General features: G+C 47.1%; 2 protein-coding genes across 7 annotated transcripts in view; both read right to left on the bottom strand.

Moving 5' to 3' along the window:
- LOC144941975 (uncharacterized) overlaps window positions 1-16,242 on the bottom strand; it is a 40,795-nt gene extending 24,553 nt beyond the window's left edge. For both annotated transcript variants that reach the window (XM_078868552.1, XM_078868553.1), the window contains exons 1-2: window positions 16,041-16,242; window positions 7,592-8,498 (exon numbers count right to left, since the gene is read on the bottom strand). In XM_078868552.1, coding sequence (XP_078724678.1) covers window positions 7,592-7,847 — 256 coding nt within the window. In that variant the 5' untranslated portion in view covers window positions 7,848-8,498; window positions 16,041-16,242. The remainder of the gene's footprint in view (window positions 1-7,591; window positions 8,499-16,040) is intronic.
- A 5,714-nt stretch (window positions 16,243-21,956) lies between these two features.
- ANKRD11 (ankyrin repeat domain 11) overlaps window positions 21,957-26,603 on the bottom strand; it is a 39,484-nt gene continuing 34,837 nt past the window's right edge. For all 5 annotated transcript variants that reach the window (XM_078868548.1, XM_078868546.1, XM_078868550.1 and 2 more), the window contains one exon: window positions 21,957-25,628. In XM_078868548.1, the coding sequence (XP_078724674.1) occupies window positions 25,440-25,628 (189 nt within the window). In that variant the 3' untranslated portion in view covers window positions 21,957-25,439. The remainder of the gene's footprint in view (window positions 25,629-26,603) is intronic.

Raw genomic sequence — 26,603 nt, 5'->3', positions numbered from 1 at the left:
GGCGGTCGTTACCCAGACGTTACCCACAACCGCGTCACTTAGGGCCACACATATTTCAATTCCTCCCACCAATATCTCCGATTAGCACGGTTGCCTACGTACGATGCAAAATAAGTTGACCATAATATACGACAATTTACGAAATAAAAACTTCACTGCTGATTCGTATCTCAGCGAGGCCGACTAACATCAAGGTGACCAGAATACGATACTGCAAGCATCTTAGCCGCACTAATCAGGTGCTAGAGAGGGGGGGGGGGTATATTTTTTTGGCCTGACAAACGTTGTACGTTATATTATTGCATAATACTTGGACAGGAAACGTCTCAACCACCTTGACTTTAATGGACATCTTATTAAAACACAGTAGATGGCTGTGTACTGTACTTAATAGGGCTCTGCCCAATGAGAATCTTAATATTTGCCTCCTTCCCATACAGATTTTATCACTGCCCAATTGAATGATTAGATTCATTGTAAAGTCGCATGGAACCTTGGCTCGTGAACGTTACAGTGCGGGAACGTGACCGTTGTAATCGCACGGTCATGCGCGCGGGGTGACGCACAATCTCACTGATTGTGCGCAACTTTTAAGCCTCTGGCAACGTTGGAACGAGGAAACCTTGAACAACGCTCGCACCTGTGGGTTCGTGAATTCAAAACTCGACATCCTGCCACCAGATTCTTACACAACGCCGTTGCATCGCACCGAACGTAAAAATTTTTCAAAGTCGCGTTATCTTAACCATTTAATTCCCATCTCGTTCTTTGTCGAGACGGTCAGCTGAAGGGAAGCCGCAGTTGGCCACTCGGGCACGTGTGGAGCGTGGCTTAACGTGTGGGTTTCTTTTTTACCGTCACTGCCAAATGTACTCCGATTGGGATCTGCTGACAGCGCCGGTATTTTGCCGTGCGTCTGCGTTGCGATTGAGCAGCTAATGAGCGCCTCCGACTTATCCGGTTACTTGACCCGTCATGCAGGTCCCTGTCGTCGAGGTGGACACACACACACAGGACACTTCCCGAAATAGCTCGACAAAGACAAAGATCCCCCGTATAGCCTTCAACAGACCGTTGGGGCAAGTGCTGCTAGCGACTAGCACCTATGAAAGCCGGCACGGGCACACGAGGGGGTGGGGGTGGCCAACACCACACCCGACCGCCTTTGTCTCCCCAGTGGCGATGCTTACACACCGCACCAGGTACTCATTTGAGGCCGAGTCGACCTAGGGGAGACCCAGGACCGGTTCAGATAATCGCCACTGGTGTTGACCGTGAGCGGGAATCGAGCTCGGGTTGTTGCAAATGCACTTGCGCACAGACACTCCATTGAACATGACACACAACATCTTGGAAAATCATCATCATCATTGAAAAACCATCAGCCTCGGCTCGATTCCCTTCACTACCTCCACTGGATTCCCACCATCCCCAGCAGGGTCAGCTACAAAACCGCCTGCTGCCTGTGCCACCGCGCTTCTACAGTGCCCTCCGTTGCCCGCCCGTATCTCTCGCTCCCCGTCACCCTGCACTACTACAGCTCATGGTAGACCTCTCCACAGCAGCGTGACACACTACCTCCTCTTCCTCCTCCTCCCTACATCAAGGACCACGACTGTCACTGCCGGGCAGCCCCCGGTTGTCTGGTGCACAGTCATCGTCCCGCTGCTGCTGCTGCTGCACATTCGGCAGCAGCGGCGTTCAATCTGCACCGACTTTTAAAAGACGCTTAAAGGCCACCACCACCTCTTTCGCCCGAGCTTTTGAGCGACATTTAGTTTGGCTCGACGCCTGCGAGTCGCACAGTTACCTATGTACGCATGGTGAATTTCTGTCGCACCGTACGTAGCCCGACCTTGCTAATCAGAGGTGCGTGGGGGAAGGACAACAAACAAAACAGAAAAAGCAGTTCTAAAGAAATACGTTTTCAATTTAGATTTTAAACTGCATCGCTCCAGTGGCTTCCTAATATCGGAAGGAACGGTGTGCACATTCGAAATTGCAATCTTATTATCTACCTTAGTCAATCCACTGTTGGATACAACTCCTGAAAGCCACTGCCATCCCTCACAATCCCACGATGTGATAATCCACCAAGTACATGCACACCAGCAAATAGCATTAGTCAGTCTCCTTGTTGGACGTACTCTCAGATTGATTTTGCCCCGTGGAAGCCAGTCCATCATGATTCATGACCATTTGCAATCGTCCCTTAAATTCATATCCAAGCCCCCTTGCTGTTCTTAACAGTTTGAAATTAGAAATATAATTGACTAAAATCGCCGCACATTGTACGAGCAGCAATACATTTTACACGTTTTTTCAGAATGATACGCTGGTAATTAAGAGCGCGACAAGCATAACCTGACTTGGTTCTTTAAAGTGAATGCGTTACTGTAATTTAATACCCCTACTTAACCAGGTGGCGCCTCTGTAAAGGGCAACATGAGATCAGCATAAACACAAGAAAATATTTGCAGTTGTACAAGAACGCATCGTAACACAGTGCAACACTGGACGGGAGGTCCACAAATTAACCTTATGGCGGTACCCCGGGGTATCATAGTCCCCCGGCTCTCGCACAATGTCCGTGATGCAGTCATTCCTAGTCTGTTGATGGTGGGCGATGCGGCAATCGACTCGTCTCGACGAGCTGGACACGATGATGCACCACTACGCTGCGTACCGCGAGCGTTCAGGGTTTCGCGCAATCATCCTCGCTGCGTTTGGACATCGGAGTGTGGCACGGATTTCGGATTTATTGGTAGCCCAGTCGCGGAGTGAAGTACACCCTTGGAAAAAGATAGTGTCCCAGAAATAAAATGTTTAATTGCCTCGGCCAGTTTGTATTATTTGGTTCCCCAGGGTACCGCCATAAGGATCAAATGCATATTTAACAATACCAAATTAAGTAAAACAATATTTAACAAGTCACCCAGACCGATAGACTCATACTCACCACGTGATTCAATGCAAATATATATCAAACAGTAAATCATAAAACGAAGATACTCATGGTAATAATAATGCTTTTTAAAGCGCCTCACAGCCCATGTCACCTAACATCTCAGTGGCGGGGAGACGTTATCTCCCTCGCCAGGTTGTGTGCAAGAGGTCGTTTGTTTGATCCCAACCTTGCGGACGTCTGTATATCGTGAATTTGCGTGTTCTCTCTCCCTCTCTGTGGTCGGGTAGATTTTTCTTCGAGTCCTCCGGTTTTTCCCTCCACATTGAGAAAACGTGCTTTTAGATTATTTTGCTGCTACTATAAATTGCCACATGTGATGTACACCACTTCCATGAGCTACTACGTGTGGCTAGGTAGGTCGCCTCTGAGAAAGAGGCAATCACTCAGTGGGCTTTACCTGGTAAGCAAAAGTTTAGTCGAGTAACTCTACATCACCTGGTATGCCGTGGCAAGATTGCATCCATGTACTAACCAGGGTCACTGCTGCTTAGCCTCCAAGGCTTAACAAAAGTGGGCATACTCAGGGGTGATTTTTCTGCATTGGGATAATGAAGTCAACTGGAAACAGCAAAATAATAAATATGCATCAGTGCGCTCTACTGTCCCTCTGTTATCACGACTTTTTGACCGTCTCACGCTCACATTCCTTAGCGCCAGCACTTGTTTTTCCTGTTAAATTTGCAAATCCGGCTGACGAAAACAACAAGCACAACCTCATAATCCGGTTTATGGGCAAGGAAGGCCAGTGGCAACTTAACGACAACTCATTAAATGAACCTCATGGCGGTACCCCGGGGTACCACAGTACCCTGGCTCTCGCACAATGTCCCTGATGCAGTCATTTGTAGGCTGTTGATGGTCGGCGATGACGGCAATCGATTCATCTCGATGAGCTGTACACGATGCACCGCTACGATGCGTACCGCGAGCGTTCAGGGTTTGAACGCAATCGTCCTCGCTGCGTTTCGACATCGCAGAGTAGCACCGATTTCGGATTGATTGGTACCACAGTCGCGGCGTGAAGTACACCCTCGGGGAAAATATTGTCCCAGAAATAAAATATTTAATTGCCTCGGCCAGTTTGTATTATATGATACCCCGGGGTACCGCCATGAGAATCAAATTCAGATTCAGACAGAGAAGGGCAGTAATCCATAAGAGGTTTTTGGGTTAGATCGCGTAAACATAGAAACGTGTTGCTAAAACCCGCCACCACCCGACACAGCTAACGAGTAAGGGTTGTCACGTAAACAGAACGTGACAATTCGTCACTAGTACAGCACTAACCGGTGTGTTGGAGAGTCAAGCCACAACATTTACAAACACAAGTACAACGTTTCGCCAGTAATTACAACGAGCCTCATCCAACACACCGGTGTGCTGTACTAGTGACGAATTGGCCACGTTCTGTTAACGTGACAACCCTTACTAGTTGGCCGTGTCGAGTGGTGGCGGGTTTTAACGACACATTTATATATTTACGCGATCTAACCCAAAAACCTCTATTATGGATGATATTGGTCGCGAAAGCCTACGTATTAAAAAGGGCAGTGATGTCCGTAATGTGTGAAATGTGCGCAGAGGCTTGACGGCTCATCGAGGCATGTCAAGAGGCCCTTAATCGCCCACTTCCTTGAAATAAAAAGTCTGAACTATTTTTTACATTACGTTTACTACTGGGGCTTGCGGGAGTAGTTAACTGGTCCTGGCCCTCTGCTAGGTCGGCTCAGCCTCCAAATCAGTACCTGCTACGGTGGGAAAACATCAGCACGGTGGAGACAAAGGCGGCCCGGACGTGGTGCTGGTCACCCCATCCCGTCGTGTCGGCCTTCAAAAGGCGCTTGCTAAGAGCACTTGCCCCGGCAGTCTGTTGAGATCTTGCACTTTGGTACAGTCATGAGCACACTCTGTGATGAACCAGGAGACCTGAATTGTATTCCCAGCCACGGGTGACATCGGTAATTTGACTCAGGGCCACGGATAACATCAGAAGTTACTTCCTAGCCAGGAATAATCCTGGGCCTCCCAACTCCACCAACCTGCACTAACCAATGTTGTGAAGTCATTAGTCAAATAAACCCGATGACAACAGCGCAGGCGAGGTGTTCATCCAGCAGTAGACTGACAAAAAGGCCTGTGAAATATTATTATTGTTTACGATGGTATTTACACTGCACAAAATGCATTAATCTTGATAGCCTTAAAAAAAAGTGATAATGGAAAATTCATTCCCTGAACCGTGAGCGAATGCGTACAATTTCCTGTTAAGTTTGATTTGTGCAGGAGGCCTTCATTGTGCCGAAGCTTTTTTTGGGATCCGAGTTTACGTGATGAATGATGCGGAACAATGCTTTGTTTGGATCTGTGCATGTAAAAAAAAGCGGATGTTTTAACAGAATGATAAGGTGTTGTGAATATGCCGCTTGTACTGTGCAGACATACGTTTTTCTGCGGTGAACACGCATAGCTCTCAACCCATATGGTTTATCCGTATTCTTGAACAGGGAAATAGTTTTTTGTCGATTTGTTTGTGCTTCTCCCTTGTGATGGGACTTTGCAGGATGAACGTTGCGATTGACAAGGGCACGGGGTGACCAATAAGATCTGAATTTTTCGATTTAAAGCTTTCGTGACTGCAGGGATTCATCTTCTTGGTTCTTTCGGCAGCCGTCCTTAGGTGGAGAACAGGACTCTGTCTTCTCGACAAACCTGTTCTCCACCTGAGGATGGCTGCTTGCGTTGTGGCCGAAACGTCGTGAGAATTATTTTATTATGTTTTATTTTTATTATTTTATTATTTCCATTCTACGTGACTTTACCGAAAGAACCAAGAAGAAGATCTGAATTGGTCTGTAATAAGGTAGGACACTGATAAGGGCGTTGACAGGTATGAAACACCTATTCTGTGTACATAACTATCCACTGCAGTAGTTTTAGGATTTGAAGCAAAGTATAAAGTTCGAGTGTTGAAAGTTTAGATTTTAGCTTCTCGGGTGCATGTGCACCCTTCCATGAGAGGTTTACTGTGCGATCGGGCGAAGTGGTGGTGCAATTGTTAGTGCACTTGCACTATGGACCCGGCTGCCTAAGTTCAACTCCCAGCCATGGCAAACATCAGTGGGGAGTTTAATCACAGCCACCCCCCTCCTCCCCTTTCTTGTACGCTCTGAAATAAATAATATGTCATCGGAGATTACGGCAACGCATTCTTCGGTTGCGTTGTTATCGAATCATGCGCTACAATTAAGGACTGTAAATATGGAACACTTTAAATAACCCAACTGCGTAGTTTTTTGTTGTTGCTGGAGCTCTCCGATGACGAATTCGGTTCCTGCAGGAGCTCCCAGCGCGTGCAACGAAACGTTGGACAATCGTCCGAGAAAAGTGCGGCACAACGCAATAACGCATGGGAGAGCGGTACTTGAATTATGTCATGATAAAGTGGAAATACCTTTGACAATATATTTGCATCACGCTGGCTGATAGATAGTCAAATCCGTGCTGCATTACTGCACTCGCACTCCCGATCTTTACGGAAGATCTTGAAGGGAGAGGAAGGGAGTTTATGGGGGTAGGCGCCTTCCTCGCGTGGAATGTTGTGGCTTTTTTTTAACAGGAAAATTACTCCAACAATGGAGCGGCTAGGAAATGAAAATAAAACAGCCTTGTCTGAAATATTTTACCACCGCCGTCACGAACAAACCTCTGCTTCATAACTTCAGAATACAGTAAAGAACAAGCTAATGCTTTGGCCAATGGCTTCCTTGGCAATGAGGCATCAGCAAATCACAGCAAAAGCTTTGGGCCCCAAGTATCTAAAGGGGCCCCAGATTCATGAAAATCGGGGGTCCATTGTACATCATGCTCGATATTCAAATACTAAAAAACATAAGCGAATTAATATTACACAACCCATGCCTGTCTCTTCTCTCACGCCTTTCTTATCTCACTACATCGACATCTCTTTTCTACATCTCCTCTGTCAGCTCACGAGGATTTTATAAATGTGAAGGTGGGCCCTCGAAAATAATGTCTGCTTCGTACCCCCAATGGACCACAGCCACCACTGAAAGGCTCCAACGTTGGAGGTGGAACACTGTGGAAGCCAGATTTATGCAATGACAAAAAAAACAGCTGAAACGCATCGCCTTGGAAAAAATTGGGAAAGCACTTGAATCGGACTCCGTAAATGGATGCAGGTGGTGGCATTATTTTACAATGTGGTGTCCTCAATATATTAGCAATCGGGAGGGTTTTCATTTGAAGTTGAACACCGCACCGTGACCAATTCAGATCTTATTGGTCACCCCGTGCCCTTATCAATCGCAACGTTCATCCTGCACGTAGTGGGGAACGCGCAAGCCATGTAACTTCACATTGCACGTGGACACTCGACAGTGGCATTTCTTTGTCAAATCGAGCGAGCCACGCCGCCCATCCGTGCAACCATCATCTTTGTTGCCCCTCTCCACCGATGAGTTCCCCACGTTACGAACGTCTGCTTTTGACCTCCGACCTGAAAGTTGAACTCTTCTTCAAATTGGGCAACAACGGGCCGAGCGCGACCGACACCTCCCAGCGTCCGTCACGATCCCCCCCCCCCGCCGTCCCCGTCGTCCTCACCTTCATCTACGTCGTTCCGGCTCACGGCCTCCAGGAGCCTCAGGCTGGGCGGGAAGTTGACGGCGCGGCTTCTCGAGCGAAGCCGCTTCTTCTTGGCGCGCCCCTTCTTGCCGTGCTGCCGGTCGAACTCGGCCCAGCGCTTCAGCTGCTCCGCGCGCTTCTTGTGAGCCCTCTGCAGCCGCTCCGGTCCCGGCAGCGAACGATCCGGTGCAGTGGTCACCTCTTCAAAGTCATTGTCCAACTGTACGTCCCCCATGACTGGCGCCACGACGACGCGGCCGATGATCGTTATGGTGGGGGGCTGATGGTGTTGGCCCGATGCTATGACCGATTCGACGACGGTTCGGTTGACGGTTTAATTAAGTGTGATGACGCGACTGCGTGTTTGGTACCGTGATGCTGTGACGGACGTGGCGATGACATGCAGTTTTACAGTGTAATTAAAATATACGATGTTCTGACCAACGGCATGATGGTGTGACGGTATGGCTGATGGTGCTTTAATCTGGTTGACTCCGGCTGCGATGGCGGTGCCACCAATGGTCTCACAGCGTGGTTAACGATGCGATGGCCCGACCGTGCGGTTGGCACTATTATGGCGACAAGCAATATTGCGGCAATGCGGCCGGCGGTTGGATGCGAGGGACCTTCTTGGTGTTGGTTTGATGCTACGAGCGGTTCAGATTTCACCCTGCTCATGTACACCTCACGGAGGTGTAGGTGGTCTGGTTACGGCTTACTTGTGGAATATACATAGCTTTGTTTTTATCTCCACCATTACTACGGCATGGCACGGACAGCCGTCACTTTGTTGTTGCTGTCGTCAAGAGGCCCTTTGTCTTGAAATACGAAGCTCGTTCGGGACAAAAGTCTTTCCAGATCAATTGTTTTCCCATTCATTTGTAATCTGCAACAACAAACACCGTTGCATTATTGCGGGCAGGCCTACAGACATTCAACAACAGCCACAGCAGGAAGACAAAAAAACTTTTCAGGACCACCAGGCGTTCACACTAAACGACCCAATACCGGTAACAACCCAACTGCATCAGTCGACCACGGGAAGATACAAAGTGCACTAAAAACAGCTGACTGCAATATGGGGCGATCAGATAAAAGAGTTTTAGTCGTCGGCTTTACTAAGAAATAGCCCTTGGTGCGCACACGAATAGAACACAAGATTGATAGAATTTCCCAAGGCAAGTGCTATTAGCGAGCGCCTATTAAGGGTAGCACAGCACAGAGTGAGCAGGTGTGATGAGCACCACACCACACACCACACCACATGGGCAGCTGCCTTTGTTTTCCTAAGTATTAATTTTAGGATTAGCATCCTATTTCAATGTCCAGGGGTCTAACTTGGTCATCACCACCACCACCACCACAGTGCAATGCATGAACACCAGTTCCCTGCACACACGCACACACAATGCTGCCCTGTATAGTCACACGGTGTCAGAGAGCATGTGCTCTCTGCATTTTCTGGGGTCAGCATGGCACAAGTAGGGCTGGTGCAGCCAACACTAAGCGTGCAACGATCCACTCCCTGCCAGCGATTTGAGTCCTGCGTTAACCATCTCGTTTGTATTGTTGTTGATGTGTTCCGTCTTGTTTGCACAGTTTTGCCTCCAAACATTATCCTACATGTAACATTGGCACATCACACGCATGTCATTTGCGTACATTTCTGTGATGCATGCATCATGAGGATTATGGATGAAAGAAAGGATGGCGCTTCAGGCACCTGTCAAACACCATGCCCGGCTGCCTTCATCTCCCAGTTTACATTACACACACTGCACGGCTACTCATTCAGGTGCAGTCGGTGAGCACCGATTAAAGCCAACATATTGCACAAGCAGGTAGTAGGGGGACCAGCATGATACTCGGCCACCTTTGTCTCCACAAGGGCTATCTTTACACACAACACCAGCCCAGGACAAGTGGAAATAAAACTCGGGTCACGCAGATTAATACATGGTGTGTACATATATGCAAAGACAAAGGTCCCTTGTTTCGCCTTGTCAGAATGTTGAAGTGTTGTTAGTAAGCACCTACGAAGGCCAGAAACAGCACACGAGGGTGTGGGTGTCCAGCAATGTGCACTTATGGGAGGAGGACCAGGACCGTTTCAGATAATCGTCACTGGTGTTGGCCGTGAGCGGGAATCGAACTCGGGCCGCCCTGTTTGTAGCGCACTACACTATTCACTGCACCACCGCTCCCCATTTACACAAAACACACACACGCACTTGGTGGTCTCCACTTACTTTATAGAGCTGATTTTCTCGTTGGTTTGAAAATCGACAGATCCAGACACCTTTTATTCTTCTGCTGTTCAAGACTCCCAGCCTCGCTCACACAAACAAGGATTCAGCTTCCTCTTTCCCAGGCCCCACGCTTCCAGTGAAGGAGCAGAGAATTTCACGGCTTCATTTGCAAGGCACAATGAACCTCAGTGCTCCGCGTCAACTCGAATACAAAACTGTTTTGCTCCGCCACGATGTGGAATTCCCCGCAAGCCATGGACCGGAGCACAGAAGATGTGGAATTTTGGGGCGGATAAGCTGGGGGTCGGGAGGGGGGTAGGGGAAAGAACGTGAGAAGAATCGGTGGATGAGAGGCAGCGGTTGGGATTCGACTCTGGGTCAAATTTGGAAGATGGCGTTAGAGAAGCAAGGGCTTATTCATAGTCCTCCTCGGATAAAATGAGATCCGTGTCCCGCAAGGCAAGTGCATGATGAGGCGTGGCGTGGCGTGGCACGAGACCAATGCGGAGAGACACTGCCGATGACGAATGCTTTTTTTGGAAGAAAAATAAATTATCACACGTATAAATTCCATGCGGGCAGGTTGCCTAGGTGATCAATGAGCTGCTCGTAGCCAGACCAGTTTTCAAGTCCCACTTTCTAGTGGGTGATTTGTAAATTACAACGTAAAAAAAAAGGTGAATTGCTGTTTTAAAAGCTCTCCTGAAGCAGCAAAGTGTTCGTTGTATAGAATTAACTATGACACCATGTTTTATATAAAGCAGAAAACATTAAAACAAAGCGAGTGTGAAATCATTGTTAATGACCCAATTTTGCAGTATAGATATCAAAGTCAATGTCACCTGTTTAAAAAGTCAACTATATATACCCGATAACCTTCGCTTTGCAAGGTACATGGAATAAGACTGCACTCTGTGCAGGGCAAAAAGCAAAGTTCCTTTTCAATAAACAGCTGATAGGGTGGTTTCACGCGCGCAGTAAATACGTCCAAAATTACGCAGCAGATTGACGTCTCCCATTTAATTCGGACGCCGCTATCAGAGCCATGCCACGGACACAAACAATCCAATTGGGAATCTCACGAAAACAGCTCACTTTGCGTGTCACAGAATGGCACACGGGAGAGACTGTGAATCACAACCCATCAGATTCCTCCACTCTAAATAGAGATTCTGATTCTGAAGTGGCCTTTTTTTTCTATTTTACACGGAGAGGCGATTTACTCTCCCTCAAGCTCGACAATAAAATTGTAACATGGCAGTCAAACTTAGAATATCAATTCTCAGAGGTAGAATTTAGGCGAATAAAGTGCAAAACAAGATGTTTAATGGTTAGATATTTTTTTTAGTGTCCAGAACAGGTAATTTCGTGACAAGGATATATATTTTTTTTACCTACGTGACTTTACCGAATAAAACCAAAGAGTATGGATTCTTGCAGTCACGAAAACTTCAAATCTAGAATTAAGGATGAGATCGTTTACTCCCTACAGTTGAGAACCCAGCTGATTTATGGGCAGCTGCCCGGATTCGAACGCAAGACATCAGCGGTGCCAGCCCTGACCTCCGAGCCACTGGGTGAGTCGCCCCACGCGGTTGATATTTCACGGTATTGTGGCAAGATCCCAAGGACTATTTATACTGTCGACAGCCTGCATGTCACAAACTCTCAAACAGGCGACGCATTCCTAGCGCACTCGAGAATACGAAGCACCTGTTGCAGTTAAAAGGCACCAACAGAAATGGGGGGGGGGGGGGGGGTCTCCACTTCACCGATAGAAAAATAAAAGGACATTTTGTGTCCATCAGCCGAATGTGTCGTCTGGAAACCACGATGTTTCTCATCGACTTTTCCGATGTGTTTATGGGTGGCACCCCACGTGTTGTTGACATGATATCCAACGTTTTAGCCCTGGTGTGTGGGGACCTGCTTGAGGACCTGCAATATAGAAGCTCACTTTCTCCCACGCCTATAGAGCATTTCCGTACTGCTGGTGTCGCCTGTTAAAAACACATCCGACGCATCACTACTCTACAGCACGACCGCCAAAAGTCGACCCAGTTTCACGAGTTTCTTTTTCTCAAGCAGGAAACCCCTGGATTGGTTTTGACTTTCACATTCTCATCAGCAGATCGTGGCCTGCATTTTCAATTGAGGAGCATGTACGGGCGGATGGACTGGGAATGCTGACCTTATCAGCTGCCACTACAGATCGGGTACTCAGTCAATAAACAAAGTACTGTAAAGAAGGGGCATTGCCCGAAACGTTGCCCGTTATATATTTTTTACTAATTTTAAGGCCGGGTTACTGATGAAACGGTTGAGTTTATTTTCTCCAAAAAACAATGGTTTACCTAATGATGAGCTCTTTCATTTGTTCAGCCGCATCTTTAGCGGGGATGTCTCACTCTTCACCCTGGTTGCCGTGGGTTTGCGAATCAGGGGGAGCTCTGATAACCACCAGCTAGTGAAGTCAGCCCCGTTTCGGGAATCAAACTCAGATGGGTCATGTTACTTCATAGTCCAGTATGCCGACAACTGTGCCACCGCTCCACTCTAGTTTGTTCAGTGTTATATGTACAATTTTGTACTCTATGTAAGCACACACACACACACTCTTTAGACTTGACCACTCTCATTGCTAAAGTGCTGATTTAGGGTCAATGCAGTGAACGTTAAATTCCGCAATGAATGAGCTTAAGTTGGTGTAATACGATTTAATCAGTATATTTAAAAATAGAATGCTGCATGGAGAAGGCTCGTGAAGGACGCTACTGGGCAGTTGGAGGCAGTCGCACTCCAGCAACAAGGGAGGGCGGAGGAGCGACGCTCACAACAACGAGCAAAGCGCCGGGCGGCTATAATGCAGCAAGTTGGCACAGTAGGGGGTACAGCTGGTGCATCTCTGTCAGCCAACCCATGGCACTTGGGTCTGCCCCGAGACCTGTCAGCGAAAATTCGACACTTCACGTGGCCTCAAAGTGCACCTGGCCTGGCACAGACGCCGTGGTGACGTCACCGTCACTTAGTGGCGAATGGCGGCGGGTGTTGGCATGGATGCTACGGTACTTGCGTAGGCAAGAGATGTAAAACTACTGCGCTGTCGCCTTCGAGAAAAGCCTCTGGCAAATCTCCTGTATTTAGAACATGACGGAACATTATCACGCATGGACTTGCCATCTCACGTGAACGTGTAGCCTGGAGTAAGACTACGAATGTCCGTAATGATTTCCCCCAGGTCAGCCTCGCTTGAGTCCCAACAATGAAATCAGGCTCGTGCGATACGATTGTTTGGGCAAATTCCATGCGTACGTGTTTGGCTTCGTGCGGCATTAATCCTGCACACCCGGAGAAAATCCAGCATCCACGCGCTGTGTACGAGGGGAATGCGACACGCAGCACCGCCATCTCCCGGTCACATCTGTCAGCCCCACAGCCGACAACATCTGGCAAGCCCTGCTTGGTGGTCACCCACACAAGCAGAGTAACTGGCCAGGTACAAAAAAATCCCCGCTGAACTTTCGAGATTCGAAGAGGTTGGGGGCGCTTGCTTTTACGGTGGTATAATTGTGTTGCCTTTATGATAACTATTACGCGATTACATAAACCCGAGGTCCCAACAGTTACACAATTGTGTACATCTGCGCACTCCAATAAGGTTCTTTCCAACAGCCCAGAAGCCCCGACCAACACAATTACCCACACAATATAAGTAGCATTATAGTTTACGGTAGATGTCGCAGCGCCGTACCAACAAGCGGATTACGAACCAGGTCTCAATAGTGAGTGTCGTAACCTCTCAATCGTGCCGGATTCGTCTACGGGGTTACTCCAGGTTCCTGACAAAAACGAAGCCACCCAAACTCTGCGTGACATCGATATGGCGCGCACAAATCCCCAAAGCATGACCCCTCGCTGCTTAAGATGTCTCGAGACATTGTAAATGTCATCACAGTTCTGTAGTCAATAAAACGTAACGGTGCAACCCTGAAATGACTTGCACACTCTACTGCTGGCCGGCGGGCCTCCGCTAGAGATGCCCTTATTCGGAAGAATTTGTGGCTTTCTCTAAAACCATTTACTAAACATTGTTTTTTATTTGACCAGTTAAGGCCCACCGAGTTATAACCCCGTTTCGCTCCTTTTCAGAAGCGACCTGGCCACAAACGATAGCTCAACCAAGTTGGCTTATCGTGTGGAAATGTATAAATGCGGAGGGAAAAAAACCAGGAGGACCCCGAGAAAAATCCACGCGACCACGGGGGGACAGAGAGAGAGGGACGCCAACTCCAAATCTACAGCAGCAGGCGTCAGGGTCGAGATCGAAGCCAGAACCTCCTGTATACCAGGCGAGGTAGTTAACGTCTCCTAGCCACCGTGGCGGTATCTCGCGGATGCCAGACGTCTGGAAGAGAGACTTGAGTACGGTACGTGCCCACACATCAGCCCACCGCGTGAGACCTGACGATATTGCGCGTGCTGCAACCAAGGCGATCTTTCGGAAACGTTCTTCTTACGGTGCAGTGTATGTTGAACTTCTTTCGCACCGTACGCAGCCAACCGTGATCATCGGAGGTGCTGCGGCGGATGGGTGGCCAACATACAACTCCCGTGCCACTGAAGATGGATTCGAACCTGGGCGGTCTCTGGGGTCGCGAGTGCTGCCCGCCGCTGCGAACACACCTCTGTGACGGCATCCAACTTGACCTTAGCGCTGCGATCCCCTTAAAAAGCGCATCCGATGCGAGAGACATCGTCCGCACGATTTGTGTCCGCGTGCACATCTCGACACCAGCGATCGTTCTGGAGAACGCGCCGTGTTGTAACGACGAGGAGGAGGACGAGGAGGAGGTGGAGGAGGTCGAGGAGGAGGTCGAGGAGGAGGTCGAGGAGGAGGTCGAGAAGAACGAGGAGGAGGAGGTCGAGGAGGAGGTGGAGGAGGAGGTCGAGGAGGAGGTCGAGGAGGAAGTCGAGGAGGAAGTCGAGGAGGAGGTCGAGGAGGAGGTCGAGAAGAACGAGGAGGAGGAGGTCGAGGAGGAGGTGGAGGAGGAGGTCGAGGAGGAGGTCGAGGAGGAGGAGGTCGAGGAGGAGGTCGAGGAGGAGGTCGAGAAGAACGAGGAGGAGGAGGAGGTCGAGGAGGAGGTCGAGGAGCAGGAGGTTGAGAAGGAGGAGGTCGAGGGGGACGAGGAGGAGGTCTTCTCGGCGCGCGTCTGCGTCGCGGGGTTATCTTGGTCACGCCGCAGCACGAGTGGCGCTGGAGGTTGGGGCACGGTGGCCCAGGCGATTGTCTTCCCAATTCCACGTTGAACCTCGTGCAGGTGATACCGCAGCGTTTATAAAATAGAGCCCACGGATTTGCGCCCCTAGAGAGACACGCGTGTCTCTGTCGTCAACCCGTGTCTACGTCTGTGTCGACCTGTAGCATCTGTGCATCTCTGTCAGCGAGTGTCCATCTCTGTATGTGTACGTGTTAATGTCTATGTTATGTGTGTGTGTGCAGCTGTGTGCGTGTATCTGTGTGTGTTCATATCTGTACGTGTTTGTATTTTTGTCGACCAGGTCTCAAACGATTACTGTACCCGATGCTGTGTGTAAACATCCCCGCTAGGGAGACAAAGGCGGTCGGGCGTGGTGTTGGCCACCCACCTCCTCGTGTGCCGTGCTGGTCTGCCTTAATAGGTGCTCGCTAACAGCACTTGCCCCAACAGTCTGTTCAAGGCTACACGGGGGATCTTTGCCTTGTGTGCATTACATGTGTGTGCGTGTGTGTGTGTATGTATGCGGGGTTTTGTATGTCCGTCTGCACCGCAAGTGTATCGGTATAGATTTTGACTTAAAACTTTCGTGACTGCAGGAATTGCGTATTATTCGGTTCTTTCGGTAGATAGAAATTGAAAAAAGTAAATAAAATCGATCACATCGCAAGCGATCGTCGCTTGCGATGCGATCGAAACGTCATCGCCTCTATCGGTGCACGTATCTCGATGCGCGTGCGTGCGTCTGTAGGAACGCGCATCTCATTGCGCGCGAGTACAGAACAGCAACATCGCCGTATCTTCTACGTAGCGACGCGTGTGTTAAGCATCCCTTCACCTGTGTGTGCCGATACGCCCGTGCCGACGCGTTACACCGTGTTTTGTCGAGTATATCCGTGCGCATGCGACGCGAGTTGAACGTACCCCACATACGCACACAGCACCACCACCGCCGCCGCCACGACCATCGACAGCTGATACGAGTGATGAAGAAGAAGAGGAGGAGGAGGAAGAGCTCGCGCCTTGCCTCCCTGCGTGTGCCGCCGCTGCAGTAGAAGAGGACACAGATCTCTCCTGTACCTCCTCGCCCGGTGAGTGAGGACAGCGAGGAGGAGGTGGTGGTGGGGGTGGCAGGGCACAGAAGTAACGCGGTGGTGGTGGTGGTGGGGGGGGGAGTTAAGAGATGAGGAAGGAGGGAGTGGTGGTGATGGGCTTGGCTAAGTAGGGGGAGGGTGTCTGAGTCACGTACAAGCTGGGATTGGTGGCTGCTAAATCGAACCGGAGTGATCGAACTTTGGAACACGACGCAGGGCCCCGTTCCACTCACTCGCGGGGGAGAGTAAGGTGGTCGCAGCGGCAAGCCAAGGCAACACTCAACACACACACAACGCACACAACACAACACACAACGCACACAACACACATACAACACACACACACAACTCACACACACAACTCACCACACAACACATAACTCACACACATAACTCACCACACAACACACAACGCACACACACAACTCACACAACACACACACAACACACACAACACACAACTCACACCACACACACCACACACACCACACACACAACACACACAACACACACAACTCACAAACAACCCACACACAACTCACTCAACACACACAACTCACACACACACAACTCACACACACAACACACTACACACACAACTCGCATACACACAACACACACACAACTCACACACACCACACACACAACTCACACACCACACACACAACACACACACAACTCAACACACAACACACAACTCACACACACACAACTCAATACACACGCAACTCAACACACACACACACAACACACAACTCACACACACACAACTCACACACAACACACACACAACACACAACTCACACAACACACACAACACACACAACTCAACACACACAACTCAACACACAACACACACCACACACACACAACTCACACACACAACTCACACACACACAGAACTCAACACACACACAACACACACAAAACTCAACACACACACAACACACACACACCACACACACACAACTCAACACACACACAACACACACACAACACACACACACACACGCAGAACTCAACACACACACAACTCACACACAACTCAACACACACACAGCACACACAACTCAACACACACACAACACACACACAACTCAACACGGGGGGGGGGGGATAAGGAAATGAGCCCAACGCCCAAATGCTGTATCGGGGCTCTGCGGTTTGCACGTCCGCTCACTGTGTGGGGTTGGTGGTGGTGGTGGCTCCCGCCCGAGTCTATAGGGAGACGGAATTAAATCTCGCGTGTGCGTGCTTGTGTTTATACAGGCTACTGTATGTGTGCGTATGTACACAGTGCCCTGGCTTCAACGGTAGCACACACACACACGTACAGGATCACCCTTCTGGATGTGCGCACGTACTGCTTTTTGTCTTCAGTTTGCTGTCCTTCCCCAGCACCTCCGATTAGCACGGTTGGCCGCGTACGGTGCGAAAGAAGTTCTGCATACAGTACATACTCTTGTATGAGAGTGCACTACACAGCACGGCAAGTCCTGAGTATAACACATTCCTGCGGGGGGAGCTGGTAGGAACGTTGGGTTGCTCGGTCAATGGCCAGGGTCAACGGCGGCGTGGTGTATTCCATAAATATGCCCGACTGTGAGGGCGGGCACAAGCCGGCGTGAGTAGGTTAAACGTTGAGTTTTATAAGGGCACCACGGGATGACCAGCCCCTCCCCACCCAGCCCCTCTCCACCCTCCCCTCCCCACCCAGCTCCTCCCCACCCAGCCCCTCCCTCCCCACCCAGCCCCTCCCTTCACGACGGACGGACGGACACAATAATCCCCTGTGGGCTGGTGTAACCAGGAGGTTCCTACCAGTAAAATCCCACCATTGCACAGGTGTCCTACCACGGCTACTGTTGCAGTCACAAATGTGCAACTGAAAAGTTAAAACGCCGCGGGTTATGAACATTTGTTGCTGCACGTTGAGCAACACAATTGGGTTATTGTGATTCCTGACGGAAACCACGCGCGTCTCGTTACAGAAGATGCGTTGCATACCATCGTTGCCAATGCATAAACACGCGTGGGGGTGTATGCTTTTGCGTGCAAACACTTTGCCATTCTGTGTTATTACATAACCTGTACAGCCTGTTACAAGCTGCACACAATGACGCTTTGCCTAATCTTCAAACTTAAAGCAGTAAATGTCGGAATGGAGCTTTGTTTGAGTTGTGTCATGTCCAGATCTAGATGGAACGATGAAATAAACTCGTGTGCAGGTGCTTATTCGGATTATCACGAAGTATGGCAGCCGATTGAGGGGTGGTCTTCATTCAGCATTGGATTGACCACGGCTGCTGCTGATGATGACGATAACAACACAACAGATAATCATCATCATCTTCATCATCATCTCTGCGTTGCCATGTACACAGGAAGCATGCGGGGAGCGAGTCAGGGATGGGCGTGTTCGTGTTTGACCCATGCGAGTCGCCCACGCGATCGAGTCTTGTGACTTACTTCACGTGGCCGGACTGCCCCTAACTGGATTTCACAAAATCGGCCTGCCACACCGGTACAGTAACAACCGCATAAGCTTTAATCCACGCGTTACAAACGCAAGGCAGGCGTAGGGGGTAGCAAATGTGGTGGCGGCAGACCGATTGGGAACGGCGCCCATGCGGTGATGGAGACCTCACGGAGTTGCGTTGGCAGTGTCATCCAAACGGGGTGATTGATACATCGCGTTTTGTGTGTTTCTTGGCTGCGGCGCGAATTAAGTCGCGTGCACTGCCCTTCTTCACCTTATTATTACACACCAATTCAAGTCGTATTGGTCACCCCGTGCCCTTATACATCTCAACGTTCATACCACAAAGTCCCATCACAAGGGAGAAACGCTAATGGGCAAAAACATGTTGCTGCCCGTATTGAAGCGGCTGTACGCCGTATGGACCTGAAAACTCAATTTCCCTGGACAAGAATACGGGGTAAACCGTATGGGGTTGACGGCTATGAGTCGGGAGTTTGGTTTTAATAGCTAGAGATTAAAAAAAACGACCACCGACGATTATCATGGCGTTCCCACGACTGACTGCATGGGGAGGTCTTGAATCGGCAATGGATTGACAAAGTGCTGTAAATTAGACTGCATACGGCTCACTTAATGTCAGTTTAAGCCAATTAATCGATACGCTTATATCTATCATGGGTGCAGTCTCCAACAATCATTCACTCAATTCCTCTCTGCCTCTGCTATAAAGAAGGGCCATTACTCAAAACGTCACATTATTCCACTTTATGGAACTGTCACGCATATCACGAAAATAAATACAATTAAAAACCCGCTTTTGCATAATCTATGACATTATTACTGATCTATCGTAGAGTTCTCACTCATGGTCTGCTCATGCGCCCTAAACCCTTGAATTCCATCGCTTCACCAATCTTCTTGGTTACTCTACGGTATACAACACAAATTGATGCCGTCATTGTTTTTTTATTAATTGCAAGTGCATTTCACTATATCCTTGTCTGTATACATGTTAGTAAAAGTTACCCTATATCTGTTTAACGTGTCCGTAATCTAGTTGTAATTGTACTATTATCAGTCTAAAAATAACCTACTCGAGCCGACTTACATTACGGATGGTCTATTAATTAACATTGACTTGTGTTTTGTGCAGTATTTTCTCACGTGACAGTTGTTTTTGAGGATTTTTATTTGCTTAATTGCCATACTTTATTTTCTTTTGCAATTTTCGTGACCCAGCTGACTCTTACAAATTGTAAAAAAAATTAACTTATAGATGTTACTCATTGCTTGCACCAGGACCTTTCGAATGGATGTTAATAACGTATTTGAAATTGATACATCCTTGCACACCCATCTTTTTTACGCAGCATGTAAATACTGAAATGTTGCAATTTTTTTTGTTCACGTCAAAGGTTTATAAGTCAAAAAAAGTCTCGAGATTGAGATGTCTCGATCGACTTCAGGTAATAATTAATTGTAGGTAATCATTGCTGCAATCGTTAACGGAAACACGTTTACAAGAGCAACCACTGCCTGCAATTTAGTATGGCGACTGGCAGTGAGTGACAGCTGTTTTTGCCAATGAAAAAAATTGTTCCAACAAAATTCTGGCGCACAATCAAATCATTCGTTTGCAAAGCACATCGTACAAGGGTTCGATCCGTGATCGGAAGTTTCCGTCGCAGTTTGCCGCAAGAGGGAGCAGTGATGAGTTCTGTCCACATTTGGAACAACGCCGCGTCCGTCGGTCGTGGGGGTGTTGTGATTTGATGGACCTTTTAGCACTCGGCAGGACGGGTTATGAACTGGTTCACAACCATCTTCTTGGTTCTTTCGGTAAAGTCACGTAGAATGGAAATAATAAAAATAAAACATAATAAAATAATTCTCACGACGTTTCGGCCACAACGCAAGCAGCCGTCCTCAGGTGAAGACCAGGTCTGTCGGGGAGACAGCGTCTTCACCTGAGGACGGCTGCTTGCGTTGTGGCCGAAACGTCGTGATAATTATTTTATTTTTATTATTTCCATTCTACGTGACTTTACCGAAAGAACCAAGAAGATGAATCCCTGCAGTCACGAAAGCTTTAAATCGAAATGGTTCACAACCAGTTTAGATCACTCGCCTCGGATGTTATCCGGGGCTGGCTTGAGATCATTGTGTTCATAGGCAGTGGACAAACTACAAACATTAGCGATGCCCACGCCATAACTCTAATCGACAAAAATACCAAGTTTGATAAAAAGCAAAACACCTTAAGATGTTAAATATTTAATGTTCAAATGTACCGTTAGAATTGGTTTTCAAACGGTGTTTTCTGAAATGTCATTTTCTTGCATAAACACTTCTTACCTGGATATGCAGGTAATCTGCTTGTCAAGGTAGACTAAACAGGGACACATGGGTTACATGAGACGACTTCCCACCGATGGTGCAGGATTGCGATGCGTAAAAAGCATTCGGTTTCCCGCTGTGTCGCCACATGACGGATTTAGGACTTGGATGACAAGCAGGCCGAGATTTTGGATTAGAAACGTACCTGTTGTACTGCCACCTGCAGGAACTTCACGTGTTTGTGCAGTATGTTGAGCTTCTTTCGCACCGTACGTAGCCAACCGCGCTAATCAGAGGCACGAACGGCCCCCCTGATGGGTTTCTCAAACACAATGTGTCAGTGGCACTCACCAATCCCGTCTGCGAGTGTCTGAATTGCAAACAAACTCCAACCAGTTAAAGTGTTAAAAGGCAGCATTTATTTTACAGAAGGATGTGTGTGGTTCATGGGTTTTTGAAGCAAGAATTATACTTATAAGTGTATGCATTTGTCCAAGAAGTGGTTCGAACTACCTTTATACAAATGTTTCCAAAACTAGAGCAAAAGATGAGGAACCATTGTCAACAATGTGAGCCATCTGTGTAAACAATGTTCTCGAGAAAGCAGGTCGTTCTCGTAGTCAATAGCGATGTTGAGTCATATCAATGCAAATGTGAATACTCATATTTTATTTCCTCTTCGAACATGTGCTTAAGGTTGTAAAGTAAATTCGTTTTGTAGGTAGTATACAAGGAGCGCAAGTGTTGCTTCAAGCCTCAATGAATCACACGACCCTTGCATCAAATAACTAGGCCTGCCATCTCGGGGTTGGCTCCTGTTTTACCGTATATAAAAATTATCCTTCACCTAAAAAGTGCTCCTGATATCAATGGGTCAAAAATGAAGGTCATTTACACATTAAAGAATGCACTCAACGTGTCGCGATATATGCAAAATCTTTATGAGGCAAGTGCACAATGAGACTTTTTTTTCAAGGATGACCTGTCTTGATGGCAAAATATAAACGCGGATACAGCACAATAGAGCACTTGTGATAAAATAACAAATGCCATACAGATGAAAATTTGCCAAACAGAAAAAAGAATGAACATAACATGAAGCGACAAGACAATTAAACAGTGTACGTCTTAAGTGAATTAAAATATCGGCAAAAAGAAAATATGAATTACAGTGAGGTAGGAGTTGATGATCAAAAGCACTTGCATTCATAATTTCCAAGCAATAAGTATTTGCCCTTTACAAACCGAGAATTTAAACAGACGTGATATTGTTTAATCGGAGGAGCTTTATGAGCAAATTACACATTTTCAACTCTCGCTTGGAACCTAAGAATTTCTTGGATCTTTAAATTTGTCAAGATTTAAATATGGAATCATACTTCGTGGAAATTTCTTAGCAAGTGCTGTGAAGACATTCGGCCAATGCATGTCTCTCCATATTGATGTCGGAAGGTAGCCCCCCACCAAGATAGAGAATCAAATATGAACAGAACGGTCCTCGTTTCGTATAAAGCGCAAGTTGAAAGCTTGCACTTTAGACGTTCTAGGTCTGTAACCTTAGCGGATTTATAAATCACATCATTATCAACAACAGCATGAAAGGTGGAAGCAACAAGCTTGTGGTAAGCAGGTAATGAGAAACACGATTTCAAACTGAACACGATGCAATTTAGGTGTGAAGTCAGATATCAAAGCATTCATATAATCTGACATGTTTTGATGAAACAGCCGAATGATGTGCAATAATATAGTTTATAAGCCAATTTAATATAAACTATATATTAGCTGCTGACATTTTGAAAATTGGACATACACACTTCAGATATTTTAGGGTGCATTTATTTACCAACATATACTCTGACACTGATATCCGCATCTGTACATGCAAAATATAGAAATTATTGTCTTGCAAGAACTGATTACATCCTAATTACATCCTCACTGTTAAACATTACCTGTGAGTTCAGTATGTACACCAAATACTACACTTTGAACAGAATACGTACAGTGTTACAGGGGGCGAGTGGTGATAATACAAAAATGTGAGTTTCCAACACAAGAGGCAACTGTAAAACCTGTGTTATATATACAACTATGTACACGTATTCATAAGGTATACTGTATACATACTAAAATAAACATTTACACTTTTCAGAGTTGAAATTGTACAAACAGAAGAAACAAACTGAATACTATGCAATTCTTTAAACCTTGCCCCTCCCTTACCCCCCCCCACGTGACACCCTGCGCCCTTTCCGGTTCCCTATATTTCACCCACGATCGCCTTTACCCTGACCAAAAAAAAAATCAAAAATAAAGAAAAAATAATAATTAGATCGTATATACACACATACGGCCCATACAGGGACATGCGTTTTGTACACACAGGGTCATTTTTGAGACCGTTGCTGCCCCCTCACACTTAATTTGAAGTGTCACAATTAAGCTCAAAGGTACATATGAATGGGCAACACCGCCCAATGTTACGTCCGGTTTTTTTTGTACATTTTTTTTTAATCCGTTTTGTTTTCACGCGCCAGAAATAAAACACACACACAAACACGAACAAAATGTAAGTTTCACTCACACCAGCTGGGACATGTACAGTATTAAAGGGCGATTCATGTAAACAAAGTTTTTTTTTTTTAAACATAGCAAGGGCATTTTCAAAGGGACCTCCTCCCCATCCCTGGACAATAGAGGACACAATTCAGCAGGCTGTAAGCAAGCGATAGGATAGGAATTTTGATTAATTCTATATTCTGAGAAAAGGGCACAGCCCCCCAGAAACCCACTCTTCCTCAATGCTCATTTTTTTTTCATTTTCTTGCTTATTTATAATATATAATATATCTATATACTGTATTTATATAATAAAGGAGCATGATACTTTTCTAATCGAGAACACAACCATCCGCAGAAATGGCACGAACGCTTTGGTCCCTAAATGTGGCGCGCGCGCGCGTGTGTGTGTGTGTGTGCGTTAGCACTACAAAACTGTACATAACGGTGGTGGGGGGGCAACACCCTCTTGCCAACATCCTTTTTTCTCCGCCTGCCGTTGTCATTTACACCGACTGTATTCATCTCAACGCAACACGGATCGCGAGCCACTATTTACATTCGCGATGGTGAATTGGTATGTATTAAAAAAACCCTTAAAAGCGGCGTATATATTTTTTTCCTTTACATTAGGTTACAAGATTTACAGTTGTAGAAGTCCAATATATGTTCATATATATAAATGTGGAAATGGTTCTGTAAAATCAATCCATGCTGGAAGATTTGTTAATACCTATATCCCTTACACCATTGGCAGTGACGGAGAAGTTGATTTCATCTCACTTCTCACACTTTGGATGGGCAATGTCATGCGTATGCCCCCCTTAGGGGAAGATGTTAAAAAGCTGTGTACAGTTCACCCTCAAATGTTAAAACCAAAACAAAAAAACCTGGACAATTTTTTCAGACTAAAAAAAAACAGGATTCACATGGGGATAATTCTCTCAGATATCCCTCATCCTGAACTCTGGGACAGGGATGTATTGTTCGGGATGAAGTTGTCATGTCGTAAAGCTAGAAGGAAAACCAACAGGATCTATCATCACACAAAACTCAAACACACATAATAAACCCAAAAGTGAAAACCCTCATCTCCAGATTCCAGAGAAAATGTGATAAACACTGTGGTCACACAGACACACAAGACGGCACACACGTGCACACACACACGTGCACACACACACACACACGTTTATTGAAAACGTATAATTTAGGTGATACACACAATTTTTCACCTCTCGTAACACCATGAATCGTGTCCCGACTCCAAAATCTCAATCTCCTCCATTGCCCCACGGGCTCATTTAAATGGATCAAGTCACTCTCTCCTTTGAACTTTCCCTTCTCAGATGCTGACCCCATCCATGGGCTGTCCCCACCCCCCGATGTGACCCTAAGTGCATTTGGACGCCTGACAATTGTTGAACTCATTTGTTTTTCAACTGCCACTGCAAAACACATTACGTGCTCATAATTCAAGTGGGGAAAATGACCAATTTCTACTTCCCAGTCATCAAGGCAACACTTTTCTGCACAACCTTTCATTCCCAACCCACGTGGTACACCACAACGAAACAAAAGCCCCTGGGGGCAGCGGGCGATAGCCATTTCGTTCCTCATTTGTAAACCCACAATTGCCCTAGCTTAGCAATTACCAACAACCTTTGCACCGCCTGCAGCAGTCCGCAACAGAAGCCATATAATCAACGCAGTGGCACGTGAAACCGTGCGGTGTCGCTGTCTCTCCTGGGTTATTTACTGTTCCCCATTGCCGTTCCCGTTTGCGTTAAATCTAACGACGAGCGCTCGCTTGGCCGATGTGGGGGGTGGGGGTGGCGGCGGCGTCTCTCAGGCGGGGAGGAGGTCGAAGTCGTCATCCACGTCCACCATGGGCACGTAGAAGGGTGGCACCTCGAAGCCGCCGTGTGCCTTGATGGCAGCCGTGGGCTCCAGCTCCTCCTGTTTCTGCTGCCACTCCATGCGCTGCACGGCATTCAGCGCCGCCGCCTCGTGCTGCTGCCGCATTAGCAGGCTTGTCTGCTCGAGGGACGGAAGGGGCGCAGAGGGCGGGGAAAGAGGAGAGAGCACGCACACAAAGAAATAACACAAACACCCAACATTTATTAGGCTGAAAATTGGTTTTTTACCCTTTTCTCTGGCAACAAAACTGACACCTTTTTTACAAGGAGTCATGTTTGCATTGACCACAATACCTGCAGTCATAATGCAAACAAACAACACAACTCTGGTCATGTATGCACTGTCCTTGAAATTGATTGGTCCACACCCGAGACAGCTTTCCTTAGAGCCTAGTCTCACATGGTGTTGGACCAGATGACGCCAAAAGGCGCACAACTCAAAGACAATGCACCATCAGAGTATTCGGCTTTTAAAAAGTGCCAGCAAGTAATGTTAGCAAGTTAAGTACTGAAACAACATTCACTCCACAAATACAAATAGCTTAACTCGTGACGAGCTAGAATGTGTATCATGTGTCACACGATTTTAAAAGCTTGGCTAATAAGAAACATGGCTTTGAAATCATGGTCAAGTATTTCATGGAAATACTCTAGCAATATCACCGCATGGCAGATGCAATTTAATTTCTGAGTGTTGCACCTCAAAGAACATTATTTTCCAGTTTCCATCTTTTGTTAGACAGCACAGGGTACACAGTTGTTTCTTGGTTTATTTTCTTTAAGGCTGGCCAAGATATTTATGATGTCAGAAACACACACACATTTATCTCTCCAGTGTTGGTATTGCCCACAACACTGAACGTATGTTGAACTTCTTTCGCACACTACGTAGTCAACCGTGCTAATTGGAGGTGCCAGGGATTCGCCTACCACATGGACCTTCACGACAAGTTGATCTAAAAGAGAAGCAGACTATGTTCAGATTCCAATTGCATGCATGGTCTGGAAGTCGGGAAGAACGCTAAACATTTTGAACAGACACACATAATCACAACTTTGCCTTTTATATATATGGAGATAAGAGCAATGTGTC

The sequence above is a fragment of the Lampetra fluviatilis genome, chromosome 26 (assembly GCF_964198595.1).
Source record: "Lampetra fluviatilis chromosome 26, kcLamFluv1.1, whole genome shotgun sequence".
In the NCBI taxonomy this organism is placed as follows: Eukaryota; Metazoa; Chordata; class Hyperoartia; order Petromyzontiformes; family Petromyzontidae; genus Lampetra; species Lampetra fluviatilis.
The sequence above is the reverse complement of the archived record's forward strand: the minus strand, read 5'-3'. Positions and strand labels throughout refer to the sequence as shown.